The 27,356-nt window shown below is 26.9% G+C and overlaps 10 protein-coding genes across 11 annotated transcripts in view; 3 read left to right on the top strand and 7 right to left on the bottom strand.

Annotated features, from left to right (window-relative positions):
* The window catches only part of LOC113371539 (fibroblast growth factor receptor homolog 1-like), a 103,091-nt gene extending 99,343 nt beyond the window's left edge, over positions 1-3,748 (top strand). Inside the window, 5 exon segments of the mRNA XM_026612166.1 lie at positions 443-620; positions 702-828; positions 955-1,148; positions 1,212-1,352; positions 3,426-3,748. Of these exon segments, the coding sequence (XP_026467951.1) occupies positions 443-620; positions 702-828; positions 955-1,148; positions 1,212-1,352; positions 3,426-3,687 (902 nt within the window). The 3' untranslated portion in view covers positions 3,688-3,748.
* A 2,022-nt stretch (positions 3,749-5,770) lies between these two features.
* Positions 5,771-8,939, bottom strand: LOC113371574 (waprin-Phi2-like). The gene is made up of 4 exons (XM_026612209.1): positions 8,849-8,939; positions 8,151-8,213; positions 7,162-7,317; positions 5,771-6,095 (listed from the first exon to the last, which is right to left on the bottom strand). The coding sequence occupies exons 1-4, from the start codon at positions 8,859-8,861 to the stop codon at positions 5,995-5,997; spliced, it is 333 nt and encodes a 110-aa protein (XP_026467994.1). The 5' UTR covers positions 8,862-8,939; the 3' UTR covers positions 5,771-5,994.
* Positions 8,940-10,809: 1,870 nt separating this feature from the next.
* On the bottom strand, positions 10,810-12,389 carry LOC113371573 (waprin-Phi2-like). The gene is made up of 4 exons (XM_026612208.1): positions 12,334-12,389; positions 12,205-12,264; positions 11,091-11,249; positions 10,810-10,939 (listed from the first exon to the last, which is right to left on the bottom strand). The coding sequence occupies exons 1-4, from the start codon at positions 12,347-12,349 to the stop codon at positions 10,839-10,841; spliced, it is 336 nt and encodes a 111-aa protein (XP_026467993.1). The 5' UTR covers positions 12,350-12,389; the 3' UTR covers positions 10,810-10,838.
* Positions 12,390-13,853: 1,464 nt separating this feature from the next.
* Positions 13,854-15,498, bottom strand: LOC113371566. Its single transcript, XM_026612199.1, has 4 exons — positions 15,109-15,498; positions 14,524-14,614; positions 14,215-14,333; positions 13,854-14,121 (listed from the first exon to the last, which is right to left on the bottom strand). The coding sequence occupies exons 1-4, from the start codon at positions 15,245-15,247 to the stop codon at positions 13,982-13,984; spliced, it is 489 nt and encodes a 162-aa protein (XP_026467984.1). The 5' UTR covers positions 15,248-15,498; the 3' UTR covers positions 13,854-13,981.
* A 679-nt stretch (positions 15,499-16,177) lies between these two features.
* LOC113371571 (bis(5'-nucleosyl)-tetraphosphatase [asymmetrical]-like) lies at positions 16,178-16,691 on the bottom strand. The gene has a single exon (XM_026612206.1). It carries the CDS (start codon positions 16,672-16,674, stop codon positions 16,243-16,245), a length of 432 nt encoding a protein of 143 aa, XP_026467991.1. The 5' UTR covers positions 16,675-16,691; the 3' UTR covers positions 16,178-16,242.
* Positions 16,692-17,304: 613 nt separating this feature from the next.
* On the bottom strand, positions 17,305-17,880 carry LOC113370355 (bis(5'-nucleosyl)-tetraphosphatase [asymmetrical]-like). Its single transcript, XM_026611021.1, has one exon. The coding sequence runs from the start codon at positions 17,734-17,736 to the stop codon at positions 17,305-17,307; it is 432 nt and encodes a 143-aa protein (XP_026466806.1). The 5' UTR covers positions 17,737-17,880.
* A 230-nt stretch (positions 17,881-18,110) lies between these two features.
* Positions 18,111-18,830, top strand: LOC113371568 (oligosaccharyltransferase complex subunit ostc-A-like). Its single transcript, XM_026612201.1, has 3 exons — positions 18,111-18,306; positions 18,378-18,451; positions 18,536-18,830. Exons 1-3 carry the CDS (start codon positions 18,153-18,155, stop codon positions 18,770-18,772), a joined length of 465 nt encoding a protein of 154 aa, XP_026467986.1. The 5' UTR covers positions 18,111-18,152; the 3' UTR covers positions 18,773-18,830.
* Positions 18,831-19,371: 541 nt separating this feature from the next.
* Positions 19,372-22,233, bottom strand: LOC113370354. The gene is made up of 7 exons (XM_026611020.1): positions 22,036-22,233; positions 21,811-21,906; positions 21,324-21,540; positions 21,094-21,203; positions 20,836-21,037; positions 20,448-20,628; positions 19,372-19,800 (listed from the first exon to the last, which is right to left on the bottom strand). Exons 1-7 carry the CDS (start codon positions 22,109-22,111, stop codon positions 19,372-19,374), a joined length of 1,311 nt encoding a protein of 436 aa, XP_026466805.1. The 5' UTR covers positions 22,112-22,233.
* Positions 22,234-22,309: 76 nt separating this feature from the next.
* Positions 22,310-23,503, top strand: LOC113371570 (Sjoegren syndrome nuclear autoantigen 1 homolog). The gene is made up of 5 exons (XM_026612205.1): positions 22,310-22,404; positions 22,482-22,696; positions 22,759-22,832; positions 23,001-23,126; positions 23,303-23,503. Exons 2-5 carry the CDS (start codon positions 22,645-22,647, stop codon positions 23,483-23,485), a joined length of 435 nt encoding a protein of 144 aa, XP_026467990.1. The 5' UTR covers positions 22,310-22,404; positions 22,482-22,644; the 3' UTR covers positions 23,486-23,503.
* Positions 23,504-23,821: 318 nt separating this feature from the next.
* LOC113371555 (beta-1,3-galactosyltransferase brn-like) lies at positions 23,822-25,370 on the bottom strand. 2 transcript variants are annotated; one of them, XM_026612187.1, is made up of 4 exons: positions 25,240-25,370; positions 24,367-25,070; positions 24,189-24,298; positions 23,822-24,119 (listed from the first exon to the last, which is right to left on the bottom strand). In XM_026612187.1, exons 2-4 carry the CDS (start codon positions 24,907-24,909, stop codon positions 23,930-23,932), a joined length of 843 nt encoding a protein of 280 aa, XP_026467972.1. In that variant the 5' UTR covers positions 24,910-25,070; positions 25,240-25,370; the 3' UTR covers positions 23,822-23,929. The 2 variants fall into 2 exon arrangements, with proteins under 2 accessions (XP_026467972.1, XP_026467971.1); XM_026612186.1 differs by having other exon boundaries at positions 24,367-25,322.
* Between the last annotated feature and the right edge of the window lie 1,986 nt (positions 25,371-27,356).

Raw genomic sequence — 27,356 nt, 5'->3', positions numbered from 1 at the left:
ACTTAGAGCGTAAGTTAGTAACTTAGAGCGTAAGTTAGTAACTTAGAGCGTAAGTTAGTAACTTACAGCGTAAGTTAGTAACTTAGAGCGTAAGTTAGTAACTTAGAGCGTAAGTTAGTAACTTAGAGCGTAAGTTAGTAACTTAGAGCGTAAGTTAGTAACTTAGAGCGTAAGTTAATAACTTAGAGCGTAAGTTAATAACTTAGAGCGTAAGTTAGTAACTTAGAGCGTAAGTTAGTAACTTAGAGCGTAAGTTAGTAACTTAGAGCGTAAGTTAGTAACTTAGAGCGTAAGTTAGTAACTTAGAGCGTAAGTTAGTAACTTAGAGCGTAAGTTAGTAACTTAGAGCGTAAGTTAATAACTTAGAGCGTAAGTTAATGTCTTACAGAGTAAATTCATATCTTACATTCGGTTACTTACCACGTTTTTTCTATATTTGCAGAAGGTCATACAGATGCCGAAATGATGGATTTAGTTTCTGAGATGGAAATGATGAAAATGATCGGAAAGCATATAAACATCATTAACTTACTTGGCTGTAGTACCCAAAATGGTCCTCTGTTCGTTGTTGTGGAATATGCTCCACATGGTAATTTGAGAGATTTCTTAAGGCAACACAGGTAATAATTTACCTAATTTAATAGATACACTAATTTCTTGTATGTCGTAGATTTATAATTTTTATGATATTTTTACTTCAGATCAAGTGTAGGATATGAATCGGCGATAGGAGATACCACGAAGGAAAAGAAAACTTTGACCCAAAAAGATTTGGTATCATTTGCTTACCAAATAGCACGTGGAATGGAATACTTAGCATCGAGAAGAGTAAGTTATTACTGTTAAAAAACAACTAACATTTTTATAGATTTTATAAGTTTTATCATTTATACTGAATATTTGCATGTTTGCATTTCTGTAGTAAATGAGTGATTATTATTTTATTTTTTCCAGTGTATCCATCGTGATTTAGCAGCCAGGAATGTACTGGTTAGTGACGATTATGTGATGAAAATAGCAGATTTCGGGTTAGCACGAGACATTCATTGTAGTGATTATTACCGCAAAACAACTGATGGCAGACTTCCAGTTAAATGGATGGCTCCAGAAGCACTTTTCCATCGAGTTTATACAACACAAAGCGATGTGTAAGTAATAAATGAAATTTCTGCGTATAAGAATGATTTTTCATCATTCCATTCTTTTTCCAGGTGGTCTTATGGCATATTGCTTTGGGAAATTATGACTTTAGGAGGAACTCCTTACCCATCAGTGCCTTCTGTTGAAAAATTGTTCCAGTTGCTACGATCAGGACATCGTATGGAAAAGCCGCCGTGTTGTTCGCTCGAAATGTAAGTGATTTATTTTTTATTATATTGCATTATTATATTTGCATGCTAATTTAAAATTATAATTTGTATTTATGTAAGAAATATGCGGATAACAAACACGCATGCGATTTGCTTTAACAAATTCAATATTTAGCAAACATAATAAATATTGAAACTCAGTTGTATAACCATTTAGTTTCGTTGGACTTCTTGGACTTCACTTTTATTTATATTGATTATCATTTTGCACAGCATAATAAATATTTGCTTTATGTTTGAAAGTGATTTTTTAGATATTAAATATGAATTTAGACTTGCACAAATGGACAAACAGCTGCTCAGTCAAATTGTCTGATATACGATTTGTTTATTTTTATTATTTTACAGACATTTACTTCTCATACTGAAATTTAAACTTTTTGTAATTTTTATTAAATAGAATTTGATGTCTTCTACCAACAATCCAAAATAATTGAAAAATGCATATTTATACTTATTATTACTTCGACGGCATCTACTTAATTGAGGTTTTTTACAAACATATTTCTAAGTAAAACATTATTTTTATGAATATAAAATTATTGCATTAAATTAAATTCAAGGCTATTTCGTGCGTCTTCGTGTAATTAATACTCAGATATAATTATTGATATCTTATGATACAAAATGCAATTCACTAGTTTTAGTGAATGCAGTACATTTGATTATATAAAATATAGAAATTAGTGCATTGTAGTGTAAATAGTAAGACCTGCATCAACATTTGTTTAGATAACTATTGCTATCTTTTATTTTTTTTAATATAAAACATGATAGTGATCAAAAAATTCTTAATAGTTTGAGTGCAAATATTGCGATATATACCTTGCAAAAAAAACTCATGTATATTTTGCTAAAAATGTACATGGTTTTCGGCGACATTTGGATATTTGTTTTTTAGTTATGAAATATACAAATATTTATTAGTATTTTATACATATATGTATGATATTATGAGACTACAAATGGTTTTTACCAATTTATATAATTATTGATGGTGATGATTGCAATAATGTAGACTTGGTGTAGACACATTTTTGTGTATGCGCCTTCAATTAGCAACTAACAATAACAAATTTGGCTTATTTACTAAAATGTACGTCTGCATCTCCTCATGGATCAGGTTTTAAACAAATTGACATCAATCCATACTAATGGCGAATAAATGAGTGAAATTTTATAAATAATTGAATTTCTATCGAATTCTCGATTTTTGGATTTCTACCAAATCCTAGAAAAATTCCTTCAAACTAAGGTGATCATAATTTTTTGTTTGAAATAATATAACAAATACTATTTAATAGTGAAGATCATTTTACTAATCAATTTTTGTTAATCAGAATTACTGAGCGCTAAACTTTTTATATTTTTCTGAACTATGGATCCTTTTTAGTAATACATTCTTTCAAGTACCAAAATTTGTGCAATTTTCTTCGTAATTAACTTTAGTAAGTACCTTTTTTTTGGTCTGCATATATTTATTGTCAATCAAAATTTACAATATTTTTTGAGACAATATGGTGGTCTTTTTGCCTTTATCGTTTGCGTTTATCTCCAATGAGTTATCTCCTTTGTGGTTCTATTTGAACTTGTCCAACTGATACTCATTACAGAAAGTATTCTTGTCGCAGAAGCATTTGTTCCAGATAGGCAAAAATAAAATTTTACATTCTAAATTGAAAGATTCCAAACCACCTTGGTATGAAATTGGTTTGGCTCATTTTTTTAGCCGATTTAGATTTATCCATACATCAATTTTCTTTTCCGAATCGTACAGTTTCATATAATTTTACGATATTTTATTAATAATCAACAACCTTTTCCAAAATTTGGGATATCAATACCAAATATTTCTTCTGGAAAATTTTAAAGCGCAATGTAGAAATCAGGGATTGTATCCAAGGGTTTTCACCATGCTTTGGTAGACAATTGTGATAAAAAAATTACATAGTGCACGAATTAGATCAATATTGCATGTCACGTAACAACATTAACAATTATGAACAAGTGATATGGATGGTGATCGAAAAATCAGAACCGACAATCAAATTCCAGTTACATGCTGATGCGAGAATGTTGGAGTTACCAGCCAACTGAGAGGCCCTTGTTTTCAGAGCTGGTCGATGATTTAGATCGAATTTTAACAGTTACGGTAAATGAAGAATATTTAGATTTAGGACTTCCCCAGTTGGACACACCGCCCAGCAGTGCTGAGCCAAGTGACAACGAAACTGAGCATTTTCCGATGCTCATAAATAAGACTTGTAATAGTCACGATTTCCAAGGAACCGCATTATTTGTAAATAGTTCTGATTGAATTTGAAAGAAGATTTTCAGAGTCAGAGATTTGTTTTATTGATAAATGATAGAATATAACACGACTATACTCTATTTTATGCACAATTCAAACTGAAATATCATGACTATATTTGCATATTTTTTTCACTAACAATAGAAAATTTAAAATTTATCATGTGTATCCAATGATGCTGATTAAACTTGCATAATATTAATATATACTGTGAGTGAAAATCACATGCATAAAGCATGGTCTAAAATTTATGTAATGATACACATAATTTTTTTTTATTTATTAACCATTTATTTTATGTTTTACACCAATTTTGTCATATATACCAAAAAGTCATAATTTCAGTTAATTTATTGTGCAAGCAAATTCACTATAATAGTAAATTAATAAAACAGTTTTTTATACAGGCATTTATCGAATTATTGATCACAAAAACAACTAAGTTATATAAAAAAAATATTATTATAGTTAATTAATAAAAGTTCCATTTGTTTGGTGTTCCAAGTTGGCTCTTCTTTAGCTTCCAATCTATTTAATTTTATTTCATTTTTTTATAATAAATATATAAATCATATTTTATAAATATGACTGTTTTAAGCCATTTACTCGTGTTCTTTAAATAATTTGTGCCTTGGGTAAGTGGTTAGAGCCATGGGATTTGAATCAGAGGCTCAAGGTTCCATACCAGCCCCGAGCAACCTGATGTCATGCAGTAGTGACATCGGTTTTCATTTAGAAATAAAGAACTTAGTTTACAAGTAAAAATTAACTTTGAATATTTTATTAATTAGGTTTTCAAACGTATGGAATTTAACCCAACATAGTTTCGATAGATGCTAGTATAAAAAACTATTTATTATTATTATAGTATATGCGTAAATATATACATTTTATTATCATTTTTGATATTTAATTTATTTAGTATTATTTTAGCATATTCAGAGTGATTTAAAATGATTCCAAATTTTCAAGAGAATTTTCAAGATTTTACGTGAGAAATATATATTAGAATTGTTTAAATAAGTGTATTTTTTACAATTATTTCAGTAAATCTGTCGTTATATTATATGTTGTAATAATTGTATATGTGAAATGATTGATTGAATATTCTAAAAATGTAAATCTAGTCTTTGAATGAATGATAACCATCGTTAAACAGCTTTTAATTTTATAATATTATACATTTATTAGTATTTTTTTAATTTAACTTGTTTTATTCAATCATAATTTTGTTAGAAATCATTATTAAGCAAAAATAATCATAGTTTATACAAAAAACAGTATTTTAGATATTTGTACGATATTTTTCATATTCTGCACTTTTAAGTTTTTTTGATAAAAAAAATGTGTTAAAAAGATTATATTATTTAAGATTATTTTTAAGCCTAATTATTTTTTCAGATATTTTTATAATGATTCTGTTGTATATATTATATATTTATTTATTGTTTTATATTTAAGTGTATTTTTAGTACTTTTAGTTTATTGCTATTTTAAATAATTACTATTTATAAGTTTGTTGTAAATAATAAAGGAAAATATGTTTAAGTGTATTTATATATTGAAATATATACCTAACTAATTATTAGTCATTTTTTTAATGAAATATATTATAATTAATGATGATGTTAATGAAATAATTAAAATAAGCTATTTGGTCGGAATCTAATAAGAATATGAGAATATGTCAGTGAGAATCTAATGGGAACCTAATAGGATCTTATAAGATTTTAATCATTTCAAATAAGAATATTAATTTGAATTATCTGCATTTTTTTCATTTTGTAAGAGATTTTTGCACTTGTTCTAGGACTTCTAAAAAATATTTGATAAGTGACCCCGCCAAAGCACGAATAGAAAATCTTAAAATAATGCAATTAATTCAAGATATATTTTTATTTCTACTTTAATCTAACAAAAAAGCTTTAATCTAATATTTTATAAAGGAGTTTTATTTAAGATTATTACACAACATTTACAAATTATTTATTCTAAGTGTATTGTATTATTTATACGATTCATGCATATAAGTTTTTTATTTAGTAATATGAGTATTTATACTTGTTATATTTATACAACGTGTTTACTTATATATTTCTTAAATTTACACAAAACTATTCAATTTTTTTCATATAAATAAAATCACAAATCGGTCAATTTTACCCATTTCTGTCCCTGTTCGCAAAGTTTTGGTATTAATATACTTAAGTATATATTATGTATTCCGATAAATTATTTTTCCATGAGTGCCTTTTTGAGATCATTTTTCAACTAAACATTTGCTCATTAAAGACAAAATAAGTGATTTATTTTTTATTGAGGAACACATCGTTCTCTTCTCGAATTTCGATCAGTTTCGCATCTTTCATAAGAGTTGCATTTTACGCCTCCGCAATAGGTACCTGTTGCGGTGTCTGAAATAAATAAAAATCTAATATAATAATAAAAAATAATATAAAACTAGTTGTAAATGTCATTTTGTTTTATGGCAGGTAGCCTGACTTTATCAATAAGAATTGAGATTCAACTATTTAGGTAAAATGTTGAGCTGTTCACTTTTGCTTTCACATCGATACGATTTCTAATGGCTGGCTTTTAAAGCTACTTACAATGTCTGTAATTGTATGTGTTAAATTAATTTGTTCAACACATTTCATTTCATCCGTTTCGAGTTCAAAAATGTATTTTAAATTTGGGCGTCAACTGTAATCAGTAGATACCTACGAAACATGGAACGCATACATAGATTCTGAATAGAATCGTTTAAGTGCATGGCGAAATTATAAACTTTGATGATTTTTTTTTAATTCAACCGCTTATCGTAGGCCTATAATATTTTAAACTTTTAAATCTATTGCCATACAAAGATTCATAAAAACACAAAAAATAATTTTCGGCATATAATTACGAAGAAACGGCTCGGTTGATCTTTACTAAAAGCTCTATTCTCAACGCTATTTCCAACCCGTATCTTTCGAAAAACTTTGGGGGCATCCATTAATCAGGTGAGTGATTTGTAAGAATTTTTTTATCCCCTCCTCCAACTTCGTGATACGTGGTAATAATTGAAATTACGTGTCCTTCCCTCACCTTTCTAGAATTTTCGCAGAAAAAAACGTAAATTTTTTGAAAAATTTTAGAAGTGAAAAATAAAATTGCGCAATTTTTTGTCGAACCCCCTCACTCTTTAAGGCTCACGTGATTAACGGACGGCCTCTGTTGAATTTTTAGAAACGATGCAAGAATATAACCTAAAACGTGGACGAAAAATTTTCACTTTTCTTTTACAAAGAAACGGCTCGGCCGATCGTCGCGCAAAACTGACCAACGCTACTCCTTATCCAAACGGCTTTCAAATTCTTTCACATAGTTTTTCCAAATTTGGTCTCAGAACGTCGACTATTAAACATAAATTTAGCAACTCGGTTTTTTTAGCGAAAATTTCTTCTTCGGTAAGGTCAATTAAGTCTTTATACTTACATACAGTATTCTTGTACCCATCGTTACCATCGTTTCTCAGGTTTGTGCAAGATTTCGTATGACAAATATTGTCACAGCAAAGCCAACCATTTCTGCAATCTCTGTCCGTTATACAAGTCGGTGTGCAAATTAATACTTTACTCGGCTGAGGACAACCTGAAAAATCGCAAACAAAACAAGTCTAATTGTAAGGTCTGGAGGTCAAGGATACCTGCTATTGCTTTTTGAAACGAGGCCACCAAACAGAGCTGTCGGTTTTTTCGACAGTCTTAATTGTTTTATGTTTGTTTAGATGCAAAAATACTTATTAACACTGAAGAGTAAACAACACGTGGATAATGGATATTTGTGGTATGAAGTTTTCGGGTTCTAAGAGACCCGGTTAAATGCGCAAAATTATAAAAAAATATATGTGATTTTTTTAACCAATGAGGCATTTCATTAATTGATTTATAGTCTAGTATTGCACCTGCCTATTCTAATATGTTTTATATCATCATTCCATATTAAAGATGAGTTATCTAGTTATTTTAAGAAGTTTGTTTCAATTCCATATGATTCATTATTATGACGGCAATATTTATATTCAAACCACGCCTTTCATACCAAGATAAGTTCTTAATTTAGTAAAGAATTATTATATCATTATATTAGTAAACAATGTAATCATTATCATATATAGAGTGCGTATGCTGTTTACATATATGAAGTCCCGTAAGTCTAATATAAATTGTTAGCATTTTGTTTTATAACTAGCACATTTATTTTATTAATTACACAAATGGCAAATTTTAATATTTTTGTGTCCTCCACTTATTAATTTTAGAATTATTTCGATTTTTTTCAGTCAGAATTATTCTAGTATGATAAATCACAGCCATCTTATAACAATTTAATATCTATAAACGTTTTCGTTCAATTTTTATGTTATATGAATCAATTTCGAGTAAAATCTAAATTAAAGTTGAATAATATTTATTGAAACTCACCACCTCTCATCAGTAATACTTCAGGAGTAATTATTGCCATCAGAAATAGTATAAGAATGCATCCTATAATAAAAATGATACTAGTCAAAAATTAAATAAATAAATAATTTAGAGTGGATCAAAACCTCATCATTTTAAGCATTTTAAGGCAAAAAAATCACTATTTTATTGATAATAATAATAATAGTATGAATTTTTTCCCAGTTTTAATTTTCTATGATCTAAGCTTATTAATATCAAACAGTATAACAAATAGTACAAACAATACATACAATAAATTATTAAATAAAAAATACAATAAATTACCAATTAAATTATCAATGTTACAAATTATTCATGCAATTGTTAACAATGAAAAGGCATAATTTTTATAAATTATGTTAACGAATGCAAATATTTTCTTGGTTTTTCTTGAACAACTTAATTATTTAGATACAAACTTTATATTAACACATTGATAATTAATAGAAGACAGCACAAATAAATATATATTCCATCAATATCACTGTTAAGAATTATGAAATTAAAATCCATGGTTGCACTGATACCCGAAATTTGGTCAGATAAAAATTTTTCCTAATAGCTTCACCATGCTTAATTTTTAAAATATTTTAACTCTTGTTTATACTTTATTGTTTATACAATATCAGAACAATTTATTGATATTTCAACTAGATTTAGTTATAATTATGCTTTACCGCGAGATTCCATGATAACTTTTTCAGAGCAAATCCAACCATGAAACAGTAGTCTATAATACTGAAATCGCACTAAATGTTTGATGTTCCTCAGTTATATTTATTTTTACCCACTTATAATCAGAACTAAACACATACACATATATATGGACAAGATTTGCAATGTTTGGAAAATTTTAATAATAATGTTCTCACTCACAACAGCCTATTAATAGATCCTTTAATAATATATGAATTGCGCAAATATATTTGGCAGGAATCCAATAAAATTATTAATATTAATAGACATATAATAATATGCATTACGATTACAAATCGTAATTATTGGATATTTCTTAGTTTTGATCACAACTTAAGCTATTACTCTTATTTTACTATCTCAACTTAAAGGCATTTTATACCTCTTGTTGATGATTTAAATGCTGTTTTTATATTTTTGTCCACAACTTTTATTTGGTAATTTTAATTTATAATAATTCGATTGATATTCAGTTTTAAACTATACTTATTTTTATAAAAACTTTCCAATATATGAACAAAATTTTCTTGACAACATATAAATATACAATATTCATACACAATTTGATAAGGTCTGTATGACTAAATTTTAAAGCAAATAAAAATTATGTTCAATAAATGCAAGTATTAATAGAGAACTATTTCAACTCTTCAACTTTCATTTTAAAAATATTTAGCAAAGATCCAATGAAATTAATAACATTGACCACAAAGATAATTATACAATTAAAATCTTAATAAACATTATACAATCATAATTCTTGCTTTCAAATTTTTATCCACAACTTATCATAATGAGAATTTACTAGCAATTTATAATAATTTAAATAAAATTCTGTGCTTTTTTATAAAACGTTTCAATAAGAATTATATATATGAATTAACTGTGTGACAACAATGTTTATATACAACTTCCTTAAATCTGATATAATAATTTGTATAAATAATTATTTTTTTAAATTAAAGCGAATAAAATTCAAAATCACTACGAAGAGATTAACAAAGAATTATCTGAGGACATTACTCTATCCACTTTTAATTATTTTTAAGTCCCTATTTTTAATGTATTTTAATTATTGAAATTATTTAGGGTAAAAGATTTTTTTTACATTTGGGATACGTCAGCAAACCTAAAAATTCAACTAAATTATATATGAGTGAATCCACAACATTTAGTTGCCAATAATCTAATCATATAATTAATTTTGTTTCTTCTATTATTTTAGATTATACTTTATTATTTTAGAGATTATTTAATATAATTTTAATTTCATATATTCATTTCTATTATTATATTTGTTTATATTTATGTCAAACATCATATGCGTTGTTTTTATAAATCATTACTAAATTTGCAAAAACTTTATCAATGAAGAATTTTTTTAGATTTGAAGGTCTATAATCCTAACTCGAGTTAATATTCTTGTTCTAAAATAATAAGCAAACAATTTGACGAGTAATTAATATTTTGAAAGCTTCCTAGAGAACGTACTAATTTTCTTAATAGGCCTAATTAAGATTTTCACACTTTTATATATGATACAATTTGTTTTAACAAAATTATCAAATAAACAGCACAATTTCATATTTGCACAAACGCTTTACGGATTTTTATAAAAGTTTATTTTGCATCTAGTAGGATATATATTTCATCAAAGAGATTGTATATATTTAGATAGTAATAATATATATGAACTCATTTTTTCCTGTTCCATTAATTATTATTTTTCATTGATATTAAATCCTTCAATCTCTTCTATTAAAGACATTAAATAAATTTTCTTCCTTTTTATGAGATTTACTATTAAACTTAGCTTAATGGAATAAAAGGATATGATCCTTTCCCGTAAGTTCACGTTTGCGCATACAAAAACCATAGCATATTTTTCAATTATTTTTATTATAAATATAATAAACACATTTTTCATGGTTACACATCTTTCCTTAAATAACAATATATATTTACAATAATTTAACTTCTAACACATTTTTCTCTTTTTGTGTGGCGATCTAATTCGCATTTTTCGAAGGAGTTGCATTTTACTCCAGCGCAGTATGTTCCGCTGCCACCAGCTGCAAATAAATTCAAAATTAAATAATTAATAATCGAATACGAATTTAAAAATGATAATATGGTGATGAAAAATATAAACAGCTAAAACTTTCACCTAAGAATCTATTTTTTTTATTAAATCTTAAATTTATATCATTTATCTTCACATACATGATGAAGATCCTTTGTATCCTTGGTCATTTCCAGCACGAAGGACAGTACATGATTTTGTGTTACACAAATTATTGCAGCAAATTGAGCCTAAACTGCAGTCAGTATCAGTTTTGCATTTTGGGCTGCATTGGGTTATTTTACTAGCCAATGGGCATGCTGAAATAATTAATAGAATAATAAAAATAGAATTTTAGTTAAAAATTATCAATAACGAATATTGCAGTATTATTATAGCAATTAACAAATACAAACCAATACAAAAATTAATATACACTTCAATAAGGCATAGTACTGAAAAACAAGTACTAATTTAAAATGCAACTACTTATATTAACACATCATGTTATAAATATAATAAGGGGTATAATTTATTTATTTATATTTTCATTTATGCAGATGCAAGAACAACATTAATTAATTAATACTTAATAATTAATAATAATTATGATCGTTTTTTTTTAAAAAAAAAATATTAATTTGTGTCTGTTGTAAAAGAACAGACACAAATTAATAATAATAATAGCTATTATTATATGTTTATATATTATTTTTAGGATTGCGGATGATAATACATAAATTAATAAGATTTCAGGTGATAATACATACATAAAAATTAAACGAAATTTTAGTATTTTATTTTGATTTTAATATTTAAAGATTTATTTTCTGGATAAATTTTCAAACGTAGTTTTTGTTACGTTTCGGTCTTTGTTGAATGATTGATTTAATAAATATTTAGTTTCTAAAAGTAAAGTGATTTCTTTTCATTTTAAATTAACTATATACATAAGTAAATAAAAAAATCTTTATGACCCATAGTTCTTGAAGAAATATAGGACATTCCACGTCCTCAAAACGTTGAATAAAATAATTGAAAAATCAAATAAATATTTTTTGAATGGTATAATTTATATAGAAAACCTGGCAACTGTCATAACTATATTTACTGTTAAAGTGAAAATTTATGACGATTTCTGTACTAATTTATGTAGAAAGTTAGTCTTAAAAATTTTATCTGATATATATACATATATACATATATACAATATATGTATATATAATATATATATATATATATATTTTATTATTAAATTTGATATAATACACTTACATCCTTGGCTCAATGATTCATGGATAACACAAAATAACACGATGACTGCAAACATACGACCTACACAAAACGTTTAGTTGATTACTATAATTGATATTAATAAATTATTAATATTAAAAATTCACTTACTTGCGACACTATACATTTTGAATATTTATTATAAATTATGTTTAAAAAAAATAAATATAGTTTATATTATGCGTGGCACTGATACGCCTTCTTATAAGATTCTAACTAAAGTGATAAACAATCACTTGCTCAAGCATTTATATATATATATATATATATATATATATATATATATATATGTACTATGCATATATAATATTACATGATTTGCATATTCTCTGATTTAAACATCTCTTATAAAATACATACGTGTGCAGACTACAGTATGTTTGTATATAAAAGCGCATTTTATTAAAGATTATCTAACTTCTTCTTTAACTCCAATAATTTTTGTTTTGAGAACTATGTAAATTGAACAAGATAATATTTTATTACAAGAAATAAATTATTTTAATTTAAAACTTTCCGAAGGAGAAGTTTGAAGCGATCGGCCGAGCAGTTTCTTAAGAATTATCATAAAAATTTTAAGTTTTTCGTTCACATTTTTGCAAATAATCCTGAATTAATTTTGTAAATTCGAAAGATTAAGATTAGTTGAGAATTGTGCTTATTAGTTTTTCTTTAGTTTATTTCCTAAACCATCATCATCTTAAAATAATTTATAAAATTGTTTGAATAATTAAAATTATTTAAATATTTAAAAAATAAACCGCACTTTTAGGACATATTATTATATAAATAAGGCAAATAACTTAGAATATAATTATATTTATTTTCTGTGTATCAAATCTCTTGCAAATAGCAGTTTGGGCATGTTTTTTTAATCTATATTCAACTATCCGAGGTGTATATAATAAATATATATATATATGATTAATTTTGTAAATATGAACACACTACACTCTTTTTTGCACTAATTTTACTAAATGATAAAATTTGAGACCATTGTCTCATCGACAGTGTAAGTTTAAATTTTCGATTATTATATTTTGTACAAAAATATAATAGTAATTATATATTAACAGGAAACAAATCTTAAAATTAATAACTATCTATTGATAGACAAATTTATGATGACGGTTTAATAATTTATCGTAGTAAACAGTGAGCAAGTTAAATCTTTTTAGCGGATGTTAAAATACTGCTGTTACTGATGTTAAAATATTTGAAAATTTATTCATTAGCCAAACTTAATTAAAATTATATTTTTATGAAATAAAATCAGGTGAAAATTTATCTAGTAGTTATAAAATAAATGTATTGAGCTACTTGAAAAATTTGTAAAAGCATTGAATGGTTAAAAACTTCTATATTTTAAAATAAAAAATCTATTATAACAATCCCTGATGACATTTGCCAATAATAATTCTACTTTTGTAAGCTATCTTTAATATATTTAAAAAATTATGTGAAACTTATTTCAAAAGACAATTATTTGTCACAAATAATGATGCATGTATATAATAATTTTACTTTTAATATAGTAAATTGTTGCTATTGTTTCATTAATTTTAAATTGTCATTTTTAATAAAGCAATTGAACAATTGTTAGAATATATTGTTTCCTATTAACTGTACTTATGTACAATGATATTCCAAGATTTAGGAAGTAAAGCTTATTCTTATTTTGTAATTTGAAAACAATCATCTTTACATTTTTTAATGAATTCATGGATGATCAAGTTTTACTCGAATTGTTATTGTTAAATTATTGTTTCTTATTATTTTGCCTACGGCGCTTTAGACCAATAGTTTTCAATAATTGAGCATTTTCATCATCATTCTCCATTTTAGGCTCCCATAACTTCAACTTTTTGGGTATGTAAAGTAAGCCCATAAGTGTTAATACTAAAAAAAAAACAAGAAAATATATATATATATATATATATATATATATATATATAATACTGAGTATTATATAAAGTATGTTGGTATACATACAATTCAATACCGTAGGAAATAGCACATAAAAATTAACAGTGGTAGATTTGAAATACAGGGCTTCCAAGAAATATAAAATTATTGTTAGTGCTAATGCACATCCGCCCATGCTCACAACCCTAGAAAGATAAAGGACAATTAGTTTCAACATATCGCAAATTTCAGTTTGCAGGAGTGCTTTACTAAAGAATGTTATTTATCATAGTTGATACACATACAGTTTCTCAGTATAAATTTCTTGAAACATTTATAATTGTTTACAAAAATTATAGAAATAAAGAAACTGAACGTAAAAAATTGAGCACTCACGGTCTGTAGTGAATATATAATGTGCAGTGGACTAGCGCAAGAGCTTTCAATAAACAGTACATACCAAGCATTCTTGAAATCGTGTAATCATCTGCAATAAATTAACAATTTTGTATATTCATCTTTATGAAATAGGCATTTCTGAATTACATTAGGACTTCCAAATAATACTGCAATGAAGATATATTTAAAACCTTCAAAAGTAAAAGATTAGAAGAGGTTCAAGATGTATGGAACAATATGAAGAAAATATTGCTACAATATCAATAATCAAGTTAATCTGAGATCATAATTATAAAGAGAAAGAAAAACACACAATCACTTCATTGATTAGATTGAGGTGCAACCATGGAAGTTTTATTAAGCATCTTCATAAAATACATTTTGTAGATAATGTGAATGACTCCATGTAAGAGATTATAAGACTCTGAATTGTAAAGAATGAGATAAGTCGAGACAAGTTTTTGTTTGGTAAAAGAAATGAAACCTAATTTTTAAGAAATATGAAGTCAGTGTAGTCCATGATTTTATGAAAACATGGTATATATGTACATGCATAATATATTGGAATCATTATCTTTTTACCGGCTATAAACTGATTTTGTGAATGATCGCCCAAAAAGGATCTCCTTTCTATATAACTCCTCACTGCTGTTCCCATATCCATAAATGCAACAAATGCTATCCATCCTCGAAAAGCATAAAGAAGTTTTCTCTCAAACATTTTGCGTTTTGAATACACCTCATGTGCCAATATTTTGGAATAAATCAATCATTTTCTTCTTTCGGGGCGACAAGTTATTTATAAATCATGTTTATTTTTAAATAAAATCTTTAAACAAAACATACTATCGTTGAATGTGATTATGAAAACGAAGTAATTCACATAATTAATGGATATACAAAAGTTGTTTTGGATGTTTTGTTTATATTTAAATTTTAAATAATTTAAATTATTTATTTAAGACGGTGTCATGTCAGTCGAAGTGACATTTAGCGCCGCACTTCAGGTTTAGGTTTCTCAAAGGTTTCATAAAAATGAACATATGATATTTTTATAGCTTTTTAAACAATTTTATTTATATAAAGCCCTAAATTCTATATATTAATATAGAATATTTTCTCTACTTCTCAAGAATTTTGCAATCATTTTAACCTTTGTATAAAAATGTTAATTGAAATGAAATGATTTGACATCATCTTTGACATCTGTGCTGACAACCTATTAATTTCATAAAAATAACAGTTAACAAAATGATATGAAGATAAACAATTTTATTTATATATATACTTAGCTTATTAATAAATTATTAATAAATATTTTGTCTACTTAACTAGAATATTGAAAAATTATTTCATTAAACTTTATTAAAATTTTAATAAGTACTTCTCAATAAATAATGTCAAATCTGCAGGCAATTTAAATTCCTTTATTAAAGCAATATATATATATATATATATATGTATTTATTAAGATTATTTTATAAGAAAATACTAAACTTGGCAGAGATATTTTATGTCTACCATTGTCATGTTTGTCTATATTTGTTTTTATAAAACATTAATGTGAGGCAATGTAAACTTTAATTGCTCTGTTCATAACTTTTTGTTACAAATGGTAATAGATAAAAGCAAAAGCATTAAGTTTATTTAAGGCATTTAATACATTATGTTATATATTCATTTTTCACATGTGATAATACATAATCATTTGTATTCTTAATTATTAAGGATTTCTTTATGAATAAAATTATCACAATATTCAAGTAACTCCTTCGTGCTTTGGTACTCAGCTAATGCAAGAGCATCTTGCAGTTCCAACCACTTATATGCTTGATGTTCTTCAGATAATATTATACCCTTGTCCTTTGCAATCATTTCTGCTAGCCAATAAACAACAATCTTTGGTTTACCGTTGGCTTCATATGATACAATTTTGGTACAATCTTTAAATATTTTAATATCGCTTTTGCAAAGACCTGTTTCCTCTAATGTTTCTCGAAGTGCCGCATCAAATTCATTTTCGTTGCGTTTTAAATGGCCTTTTGGTGGACTCCAATGAAAATTTGCGTAAGAAGCTTGTAGTAGTAGATATTGAATTGTGTCAGATAGTCGTCGGAAAACAACAAATCCTGCTGCTTTTCGTACCATGTTTTTAATAACTTATATTTATATTAATTACTTATTTGAATTTGTATTTTATTGGTTATATTTATAAAGTGTGAAATGAAAGTAAAGTAAATATCACTTTATTATTATTTAAAAAATTAACTTCAAAATTTAGAGAGAGAGTTTTATCAAAATTAGTATTAACAAATTTTATTTTGTATAATTTTATCTGCAAATTATTTTTGATTAACACTTTAAAATCTCTTATCTCATTTCTATGCTTATTTATCTGTATCATTTTGTCTTATCTTTTCAAGATTATGGTTCGAACTTCGAACATATATATATATGTATATATATATATATATCGCTAACAATATATATATATATATATATATATATATATATATATATAATATGTATTAAGATAATTTTATAAGAAAATACTAAACTTGGCACAGATACTTTACGACTACCATTGTCATGATTGTCTATATTTGTTTTTATAAAACATTAGTGTGATGCAACGTAAACTTTAATTGCTCTTTTCATAAATTTTTGTTATGAATGGTTAATAGATAAAAACCAAAGCTTTAAGTTTATTCAAGGCATTTAATACATGATGATATATATTCATTTTCCACATTTGATAATACATATTCATTCGTATTCCTAATTATTAAGGATTTCTTTATGGATAAAATTATCACAATATTCAAGTAACCCCTTCATGTTTTGGTACTCAGCCAATGCAAGAGCATCTCGCAGTTCCAGCCACTTATATGCTTGATGTTCTTCAGATAATATTATACCCTTGTCCTTTGCAATCATTTCTGCTAGCCAATAAATAACAATCTTTGGCTTTCCGTTGGCTTCATATGATAAAGTTTTGGTACAATCTTTAAATATTTTAATATCGCTTTCGCAAAGACCTGTTTCCTCTAATGTTTCTCGAAGTGCCGAATCAAATTCATTTTCGTTGGGTTCTACATGGCCTTTTGGTGGACTCCAATGAAAATTTGCATAAGAAGCTTGTAGCAGTAGATATTGAATTGTGTCAGATAGTCGTCGGAAAACAACAAATCCTGCTGCTTTTACTACCATGTTTTTAATAAGTTATATTTATATTAATTACTTATTTGAATTTGTACTTTATTGGTTACATCTAAGTGTGAAATAAAAGTAAAGTAAATATCACTTTATTATTATTTAAACTCATACATATGCATAGAGAGAGAAAGAGAGAGTTTTATCAAAATTAATATTAACAAATTTTATTTTGTATAATTATATCTGCTAGTTATTTTTGATTGACACTTTGAAATCTCTTTAATCTTCTCAAGATTATGGTTAGAACGGTTAGAACATTTTTTTCTGTCAACTGTCACTTATAAGTACGACGGTGCTGCTTGTAAGAAACGTGGCGACAAACAGAAACTAGTATCATCTGTCAAAAAAAATTGTGCCGAAGTCTCGTTTTCAAATCACACGTAAACAAAATTGTGCAAAGTAGTTTTATTATGTCAAGTTTAAAATTAGAATCTGTTTACGCGCTACCTTTTTATGTATTACAAATACCAAACATAAAAATAAAAGCACCATCATGGTTTCACAAACCTTCGGCGATGTTTATGTTCTCCTTAATTTTGTTATCTTATTTTCTGGTCACAGGAGGTTAGTTGTAATTATCACAAGTTAAGCTTTAGATTTTTAATACAGTAAATAATTGAAATTTATTTTTGCAGGAATTATTTATGATGTAATTGTTGAGCCCCCAAGTGTAGGTTCGACAACTGATGAGCATGGACATTCGAGACCGGTAAATTTTATATATTGAAATATTGTAATTTTAACACTATCTATAAATTATTCTTAATACAAATATTTATATTTAACTTTTCAGGTTGCATTTATGACATATCGTGTAAATGGACAATATATTATGGAGGGTCTGGCCTCCAGCTTTCTTTTCACTGTGGGTGGTTTAGGATTCATAATTTTAGATCAAACACAAAATTATACAACCCCGAAGCTAAATAGGCTTCTTTTGATTGGCACAGGTTTTATCTGTGTTTTGGTAGCATTTTTCACAACATGGATCTTCATGAGGATGAAATTGCCAGGATATTTACATACATAGAATACTTTACGTTAAGTGCGTAATATTGATTGTGGTAGCCATAAGAGGTATTTAGCGAACTGCCAAAATGATCTTGAAACATCTTAAATTTATTGCATGTCTAATATTCTAGTTGAATCATTGATTAAAAGACTTTATTTTGTAAAATGCTTATTTCTATATTTTATCACATTTTTTTGTATTTCATTGAAAAACTATAATAGGGTTTAAAATAAAATTTAAAATATTTCTAGCTGAAATTATGAGATATTTTATATAACTATTTGAAAAATTAATTGATTTAGTTGTAGTTAATTCTCCTTTAACCCCATAGCACGTTAAACATGATATTTCTTCTAAATTAATAACTAAATATTCATTTGGCAAATTTGTAAATGGGTTAATTTGCATAGTTCCTTTGAAATTGATTTTATCATTTATTTGTAAAATTTGAGTTAAATTTGAGAAATCGTGCCCTGCTCTTAAAATAATTTGTGGTCCGGCAGTTAATATTCCAGATTGAAGACTTATAGTAATTTCATGCTCGTACCTTTAAATATGTTTCAAATTACACATAATGTTTAATAATTTTATTATACAGCTTACTACATGAATTTTACTCACCTATTCCATTGACTTATATCACATTTTCTGTATTCTATTACTTTATTGTTGATCATTATGCAATCTTTATCTGTGCAAGTAAATTTTAATTTTTGTCCCAAAAAACATTTTAAATATTCACTCACTGATTCGGGAAACATATTTAATAATTGGGACCAAATGTTTTCAATTCTACTTAGCCGGATTTTTGTGACATGGCCATCCCATTTGATATGTAAACCATTCAAATGCAAGCAATCAACTTGATTAGCAATGTGGTTGGTATTCTTTTCATGTGCATTCAAACACATGTGTTGATACTCTTCCCATGTTAAATATTGCTCAAATTTTACATTATTGTTATACAAAGCTTTCCCATTCACATGCATGGATATATTGTAAAACTTCGAAGATAAATACAATATAGAAACAATAACAAGTATCGCCTGTAATAAAATTAGTAAGATAAATTTTCATAAAACAATTTATATATCTTACATGAACTTATTATTACCTGCACTTTAAATGTAAAATTATGTGATATTTTTTTTGTTGTAGCAAATTTTGTTTTAATAAGCACTATCCCAGTTATTATTCCCACAGCAAGAGACATTTTAAGTGTAATATCTTGGATATTTAAAAAGTTGTCTATAGCTAACAAAGGTAAGATTATTCCAAGTAATTGACAAACACGCCAAAAATATGTTATAGTCATAAAAATTATCGCTGTCCGTAATATGCCATTTAATGTAATGAATTCTGCATCTAATATAAATAATTGTAACCAACTCAGCGTTATACAATGTGGTAAAAGATAAAAATAAAGCCCATGCCAATTTTTAATTTTTGATAAAATAACTAGAATACCAGGAATTATAGCATATAAAATTGCTTTGCAATTTAGATTGAATTCTAATTTGCTTCCTAAAATGGTATTTGCGGAATTATTAATATCTAGTTTATACTTTGTCCAACCTTTATTCATAAATGAATCATTTATATAGGGATATCTAGCAAACACATTAAGTATACAAGAGGATATCATTAAACTACTTGTATAACTATTGTGAGAAATGGTTGAAACATGATTTACAAAAGTAGTAATGGACAAATACAATGAAAGAATTGCAATTTCAGCAAGAGGAATCCAAAATTTAAAGATAAATGGATTTAATGCTAAATGAATTATGAATGCAGCAAAAAACATTTTTTGGTGAGCAGTATTCTTTGCAAGAAAGTCATGCTGGTTTTTTTCAGAATCTAAAAGACCATCACTATGATAATGAAATAAATCTGCCCAAATAGTATAATGTTTATACTCTTTATGAATTTCAAATATATGGAAGGAAGTTACTGTCATAATAATAAAACTTATATAATATATTGCTAAAGGTATAATATATGAGAAATGACTAGTGTTTAAAAATAAATATAGAAACATGAATATATGAAAATAAATATTGGAGAATATTGATAAAGACCCATTTGCAATGAACAAAATAGTTTCATTAATCGTGTTTACTGAAACGTGTGATAAAATATTACAATGCGTCTTCGAAATACACAGGCATGTGTTTAACTGAAGAGATTTTGTTATAGATGGTATATTTCCATCTGCAAAAGCAAGAGCAGCTGAGAGTAAATTTGATTCTTTCAATAACATATCTGGCACTTTTTGATAGTCTGAAAAAAAGTATTTTTCAATTACTTAATTTTGTATCAATTGTAAAATTACATACCAATACATTCATGAGTGTTTTCATCCTTAATTCTTGATTTCAAATAATGGGTTTTGATCATATGTTTATTTAAGTCACATAATTGTACATGGTCACTTTCTTTGCATAAACTGAAAAAGTTCCAACATTTTTGTATTACAAATTTTAATAACATATGCAAACTCAGTGCTAGTAAAATGTATCTCAAACTTGCTTAAAGCTGAAATTATATGCTCAATAAGTAAATATACCTTGAGAATATTTCTCTTGCTGTTTTACGGGCCAATTTTTCTTTATGTGTCATATTGAGACAGGTTTTAATATCATTTATGTTATCTTCTGTTACACCAAAGCCTTTGCGATGGCATGTTTCTAACAAAGCTAAAGCTTCTTCATTACCTTGTTCTGCTGAACGCAATAACCAATGTATGGCTTGTCTATAATTTGCCTCACGTATTGCTTTTATGTCTGGTGAATTAAAATTATTTATAAGATATATCCTATCCTATTCTATATCGTACTTTGGCTATATATGTACTTCAGCACATTATATTGAATTGAAAATGTTCAGTCATTAAGATAAAAAGTTAATTCTTTTAAATTTATAATGATTAAAAATGTGCATAAATGTATAATAAATAATTTATTTATCAATAGTCCCTGAAGAAGGCAAAATAAGTAAAGTTTTTTTTCTTAAAGCAGGGTTTTAGTTATTATAGTTTTGTAATTTAAACAAACCACATTCATCTCCCAACAATCGTTTGGCAATTTCAAGCTGTGAATCCTTGCATCCATTTTCAGCTAACTGGTACCTCAATTTGTATAGAGAAGTGTCTATAAAGGCAATGAATTTCTAATTTTATAAATATGGGTAATATTCTTAACAAATTGCTCAAACAATTATCATTCTACTTTATAAGTTTTAACTTTTATCTTTGAAAATATAAGGCAGCGAAGACGTACCCGGTATTTGCCATTGCTTACGGGGAGTTTTTGGCGTTTTTGTTGGAAATTTCGGTGTTTTAATGTGACCTGCCATAATATTCTATTTATTAATAATTAAATTTTCTTTAAACTTAAAACAATTAGTTTTTATAGGTTATATTGGTTGTCATTTCTGGCACAAAGTCTAGGGTCTTTAGTTAGTCTTCTAGGGTCTTGAAAGAAATGGCGTAAAGCTGTCAAACACACAGGATTTAATACCCTTCTTTATATACTCTTCTTTTATCTACGGTCGTAAACGTCTGTTATGACAGTATATTTATTGAAGTTTTATTCAAGTGAACATTTGTATTAACTCCGTCTTGCACAATAGCCTTCTTTTATTTCTTTGTGAGTTTTTGTTTTATTTATTAAATATGTCAAAAATTTAAATTAGTAGTATTAAATTTCGGTTTAAAATGCTATAGCTGTTAAATTTAAACGGTGTTGCATTCAATCTCAAATCCAGTGATATATTCCCACATGGATCACATGAAAAATTTACAATGTACAATTCAATAAATTGTAAATGCCATTGTCCTGAAGTAAATGTTCAACATTTGAAGTTATGAAATCATTTTACAATAAATTATGGCGCAACATGGAGCTGCTCTGCAGTCTTACAACCAAGAACTTGTGAAAAGTATGAAGAGATAATATTTTAAGCAATTTATTTTGACAGATTTTAAAACATATTTGTTTTAGATTTGGAAGATCTTATTAAGAAGCGCAATGACCTGCAATGCATAATTGAAAAACAAGAAGAGGAAAAATGCAGGGTACTTTTAGAATACTATTGAATATTGTAGAAAATAATACATGTGTTATAATATAAAATTCATATTTTGATGAGTAAAGTAAAGAATTTTTGTATTTATCATCATGCTTATATATTTAATTTAAATATAAAATAAATGAGGTTTTGCAACCTGTTCATATCTTTTCAGGTGCAGAAAGAAATTGAAAGATTATCCTATAAACTTGTTCAACTAAATGAAAGTCTAGCTCAAAGAATTGCAGCACGTGAGGACTATGATAGACTAATTGCTGAAACTGAAGCAGGATATGTTAAGGTAATATGTTTTATGTGATATACACAAATCTATCACAGTTAAATTCTTCTTTCAACGAAATTCTGCTTCAACAATTTCTATTCATTGAAATAATATAATGCTCATATGAATATATAATACAAAATTCATATTCTTTTCGTGTGAAGGATGTTACTTAACTATACGTGTCTTTATAGATTCTAGAAAGTTCACAAGTTCTTCTGAGTTTAGTAAAGAGAGAAGCTTCTTGTCTGGATCAGAATCTTTCGAAACCATCTTGTGGAGGAAATACACCTTGTCCACCACCAAGTTGTCCTCCTCCACCACCCTGTCCTGCTAAAGCAGCTTGTTCAAGTCACAATTACAAATATGCTTGTTAATCAGATTTCATATTTTAACTGGGTATGATTAGTTGTAATACATTGTCATTATGTTTAAATTTTACTGTATTTTGTATTGAATATCACTGCTGATTATGTCTAACTTTTATTGTTTTAATTATTTAAATATTAATAGTTTTGTACCAAAACCTTCTATATCTTTTTTATACTATTATTTGTAATAGGATTATTTTTTATATAAATGTTCTAAAACTATTAGAAAAATTGGTTATATGTATTCAATATTAACTTAGTCATCATTTTGAATTTATTACTTTCTACTTCTATTTCAGAAACTATCAAACAAAAATCATGTTTGCTTTAAATATTCAGTCCTGATTTATTTAATTTAAAGAGAAGTCAGTGTATCACACTATCATTATAAATTTAGCAATATAGTAATATGCCAATGACAAATTTTCAGTATGTAATAACTGTTTATTGTTAAGCATTTCCTGCAGCTCTAGCATCTGTCCATGCCACTATTAACTTCTCAGGATCTCCAAAACCATGAGCTGTAAGTGTATATCGATTCGATCCAGTAAAATGACTGTGACTAGTTAAGAACTCTCCATTATGCAAAGGCTCAATTCCAGTTTTATAAGCCGCAATTGCAATAAATATGTCATCAAACCTAAAAGCATGATTATTGAAAAGGTAGAGAAAAATCTTTTTGAAATGATTTGTTTCATGAAGAACTTGCCTAAAATGTTTTACATAATAAAAGGCATAATATAACACATGCAAAGCTTCATTTGATAGTACTACACTTCCAGCTGTAACATAACGAGGATATTTATTCCAAGGATATTCCTACAATAAATAAACATATTTTAGTTCACGTCATGCTTTATTCATTTTTATTTCTACACTAATTATACCTTTAGTGATATATACCACTTGCTACCAAAATCACGGAGGGGATATGTATCATAAACAAAACCTGCATATAGTTTGGCATCGGCTGGAAGTTCATAATCAACTAACTGTCTCTTAGATCTATTTAAATCTGTTGAAGATGCGTTTGTTAACAATTTTCTTTGATGGACTAGCATTCTCAAAGTTTCATCAGTTCTTTTCAAATATTCTGGATAATATACAGGATTTCTGATAAAGCTTAATAAATTTTTTGTTGATGCATACATATCATCATCCATAAATATATAAAACTGAGAATATGGACAATATTCAACAGCCCATCTATATGCCATAGCTGTTTTAATCGTGTTGTTGAAATATGAATCAATAAAATTTGCTTGCACTATGTCATTAAATTTTTCACTCTCTTTATTTATATTTTCTTGCAATATTTCATCATGCAAACTGATGCCTAGCATAAACACAGTTTTTATGATAACATCCGAGAAACGATTTTCATATCCCCAAGTACTTCTTATAGCAACTCTTCTTTCAAAGTGCGGCATAGCTGATTTAACAATATACACAATTCTTGGTTTGATAAAGCCATCATTTTTCTTACATTTATCTTTATTAATTATATTGAATGTGTAGCTATAATTATTGATAGGCTCAACTGAAGGTTTACCATTCCTTAGCTCTTCAGCAAATAATTCTATATTTCCTACTAAAGGATAATCAAAATCTGTTTCGAAGTCTCGTTCAAATAATCGAGTTACTAAGTTTAGATATAGCACAATAATTAATATTGTTATAAAAATAATACTTTTCCTTTTTAAAAGGTACAAAAATCCCATTGTGAGGTTAATTTATTAAAACAATTTTCACCCAATTACCATTATCGAAAAGTAGAAATTATTCTTGTAAATATATATTCTAAAAAATCACGTTCATAATACTGCGTTGCTGTCACCATTGTTTAAACCTTTGATCACATTACTATTAAAATAAATAAAAAATATCTTAGGAGCTGATATGGAGTAAGCTTTTGACAACTATCACAACTGTCACTTGTGGCAAGAAACAGTGATGCCAATTGGTAGCACTGATTTGTAACGGTTTTATTTGTTTCATTCGGTCTTCGGTCATACTGCTTGGGCTTGGCACGAATCCACATGAATCGAGGAAGAAGAGCAAGAGAGCGAGCGAGATAATCTATTTCGCATATCAGCTGCTGGCGCTGTCGTTGACGTCGGCCATTTTATATCATATACTTAATTTATCTTGTTATTTACGAATGTATTTTAAAGTCGGTGCTGTTTAGTCTCTAATTAAATTTTGTGCAAAACGTGATGAAAAAATTGTTGTGCAGTGGTTATTCTAATAGAGTATTATTTTAAACAGTATATCCTTATATACATTTCTTTTATATTGCAAGGTAGGTTAGACATTTTAAATTACTATATAATGAGTGCGTCATAATTGAGATAATTTAGAAACATTATCCGTTGTTGTTAATTCTGTGCGAAAAAATATTCTTTCATGAGAATGCAAAACTATTTGTAACAATGAATCCAAATGGATACATGACACTTCAATTTTTTATGAAATGTTATCTATGACAGCTTGCTTTCTTTGTGCTTTATTAGTTTATTTCAAGGAGATTGTTCTAATGAATTTTACAAATATATATATATAATCCATATATAAATATACGTATATAAACATGAAAATAAAAAGAGCGTAAGCTGTATCTGCGTATTATAAAAAATAGCAATTTATATAAATATTTTTTATCATATTTCCGCCCCTTTTCTGAGTCATTTATTTTGGTTTTTACTTATTTTATTTTTGCTTGCATTTTAGGAAAAATGTATTGCTTGCATTTGTATCAAAATAATTTTTCCTTATGTTATATTTATCAATGACCTGGTTATATCTTTTGCTTTTTGCAATGTGATAAGATACAGTTTTATATTAAGTAAATATATATCGTAATTTTTTGGGCTTACAATAGTTTATATAACTATTATAATTGTCACGCGCATGATAATTTATAAATGTTTATTAACACACAATAGGAGAATTAGTATTAAACGGTTAAATTGAATACTTAAGTATAACTATTTCGCATTTAGCTTTCAAAACTTTCACTATTACCCAAAATATTGTGTTCTGTGTATATTCTTTTACTAATAGACACCCAAGAGAATGTTTATATTTTTATTTTATTAAACAAGGCATAATCTATCAAGCGTGAGAATTCTAAGGATTTTTTTTATATTATTTTGACTTATCTATTTAAATGCTTTTGATTTTGGGATTATGATCTTGTCAGTTATATCAAAACAAAATTAACTTTACTACTAACGGAAGATCATATTATTATCATTGGTATTTGTTTTAAAAGCGAGCTATTGTATAAGAGTACCACATTTGTTCCTCAATTGCCATCTTTTAATTATAAATAATTTTTATTCTCAAACTTTTGCTCCCATGTTTTCGTGTCCTGTGCCCCAACTTTCAATTCCCTGTACTTTTTTCGTGGTTCAATTCGTCATTCAACTGCATTCATGTTCGCCCTTGCCCTTTGGTATTCTATTTTGTCTTCAATGGTATTGTGCAGAGAGCTTTTCTTTCAAAAATTTGGTAAAGTTGGAGTTGTCTTTTCAAAATCCCCCATCGCAATCATCAGGGTGCTATATTTGTTGCCAGTCCATTTCTGTCGTCCTTTCATAGAGACCATGTCTCTAATCCGTAGAGAGACATGCTTTTTCTGCAGGGCTTAACTCAGTTTGTTTATCAGTTGTGTCTTCCTTTCTGAGAAAACCGATTTGACGCTGGCCCTGATCTTTCACGCCTGGATGCCTGTATTTATTTAAGATGCTACCAAATACTTGGTGTGATATTCTCTTACCATATTTAATTTTATGGATATTGATGTTATTATCAACTATTCCGATCATCTTTTGGTTGCGCGATTTTGTTCATCATATTTTCTAATTCGGTTTCA

Source organism: Ctenocephalides felis, unplaced genomic scaffold (assembly GCF_003426905.1).
Source record: "Ctenocephalides felis isolate EL2017-DRISC unplaced genomic scaffold, ASM342690v1 CF-g0.4_SCAFFOLD_01492, whole genome shotgun sequence".
NCBI lineage: Eukaryota > Metazoa > Arthropoda > Insecta > Siphonaptera > Pulicidae > Ctenocephalides > Ctenocephalides felis.
Note: the sequence above shows the minus strand (reverse complement) of the source record. Positions and strands in the feature narration are given on the sequence as shown.

Coding starts and splice junctions, on each gene's coding strand:
- LOC113371571 (XM_026612206.1), bottom strand. CDS start 16,674: ATGGTACGAAAAGCAGCAGGATTTGTTGTTTTCCGACGACTATCTGAC.
- LOC113370354 (XM_026611020.1), bottom strand. CDS start 22,111: ATGGCAGGTCACATTAAAACACCGAAATTTCCAACAAAAACGCCAAAA. Junction 21,907..22,035: donor TAAGCAATGGCAAATACCGG/GTACGTCTTCGC, acceptor TTGCCTTTATAG/ACACTTCTCTATACAAATTG. Junction 21,204..21,323: donor GCAAGAGAAATATTCTCAAG/GTATATTTACTT, acceptor GAACTTTTTCAG/TTTATGCAAAGAAAGTGACC.
- LOC113371573 (XM_026612208.1), bottom strand. Junction 11,250..12,204: donor TGAATCATTGAGCCAAGGAT/GTAAGTGTATTA, acceptor TAATTATTTCAG/CATGCCCATTGGCTAGTAAA. Junction 10,940..11,090: donor ATACAAAGGATCTTCATCAT/GTATGTGAAGAT, acceptor ATTTATTTGCAG/CTGGTGGCAGCGGAACATAC.
- LOC113371574 (XM_026612209.1), bottom strand. Junction 7,318..8,150: donor AGTATTACTGATGAGAGGTG/GTGAGTTTCAAT, acceptor GCGATTTTTCAG/GTTGTCCTCAGCCGAGTAAA. Junction 6,096..7,161: donor TGGGTACAAGAATACTGTAT/GTAAGTATAAAG, acceptor TATTTATTTCAG/ACACCGCAACAGGTACCTAT.
- LOC113371555 (XM_026612186.1), bottom strand. CDS start 25,200: ATGGGATTTTTGTACCTTTTAAAAAGGAAAAGTATTATTTTTATAACA. Junction 24,299..24,366: donor AGTGGTATATATCACTAAAG/GTATAATTAGTG, acceptor TATTTATTGTAG/GAATATCCTTGGAATAAATA. Junction 24,120..24,188: donor TATTATGTAAAACATTTTAG/GCAAGTTCTTCA, acceptor TCATGCTTTTAG/GTTTGATGACATATTTATTG.
- LOC113371570 (XM_026612205.1), top strand. CDS start 22,645: ATGGCGCAACATGGAGCTGCTCTGCAGTCTTACAACCAAGAACTTGTG. Junction 22,697..22,758: donor CAACCAAGAACTTGTGAAAA/GTATGAAGAGAT, acceptor TATTTGTTTTAG/ATTTGGAAGATCTTATTAAG. Junction 23,127..23,302: donor CTGAAGCAGGATATGTTAAG/GTAATATGTTTT, acceptor GTGTCTTTATAG/ATTCTAGAAAGTTCACAAGT.
- LOC113371566 (XM_026612199.1), bottom strand. CDS start 15,247: ATGTTTGAGAGAAAACTTCTTTATGCTTTTCGAGGATGGATAGCATTT. Junction 14,615..15,108: donor ACAAAATCAGTTTATAGCCG/GTAAAAAGATAA, acceptor AATTTATTGCAG/ATGATTACACGATTTCAAGA. Junction 14,122..14,214: donor ATTTCCTACGGTATTGAATT/GTATGTATACCA, acceptor TTTTTTTTTTAG/TATTAACACTTATGGGCTTA.
- LOC113370355 (XM_026611021.1), bottom strand. CDS start 17,736: ATGGTAGTAAAAGCAGCAGGATTTGTTGTTTTCCGACGACTATCTGAC.
- LOC113371568 (XM_026612201.1), top strand. CDS start 18,153: ATGTCAAGTTTAAAATTAGAATCTGTTTACGCGCTACCTTTTTATGTA. Junction 18,307..18,377: donor TTATTTTCTGGTCACAGGAG/GTTAGTTGTAAT, acceptor TTATTTTTGCAG/GAATTATTTATGATGTAATT. Junction 18,452..18,535: donor AGCATGGACATTCGAGACCG/GTAAATTTTATA, acceptor TTAACTTTTCAG/GTTGCATTTATGACATATCG.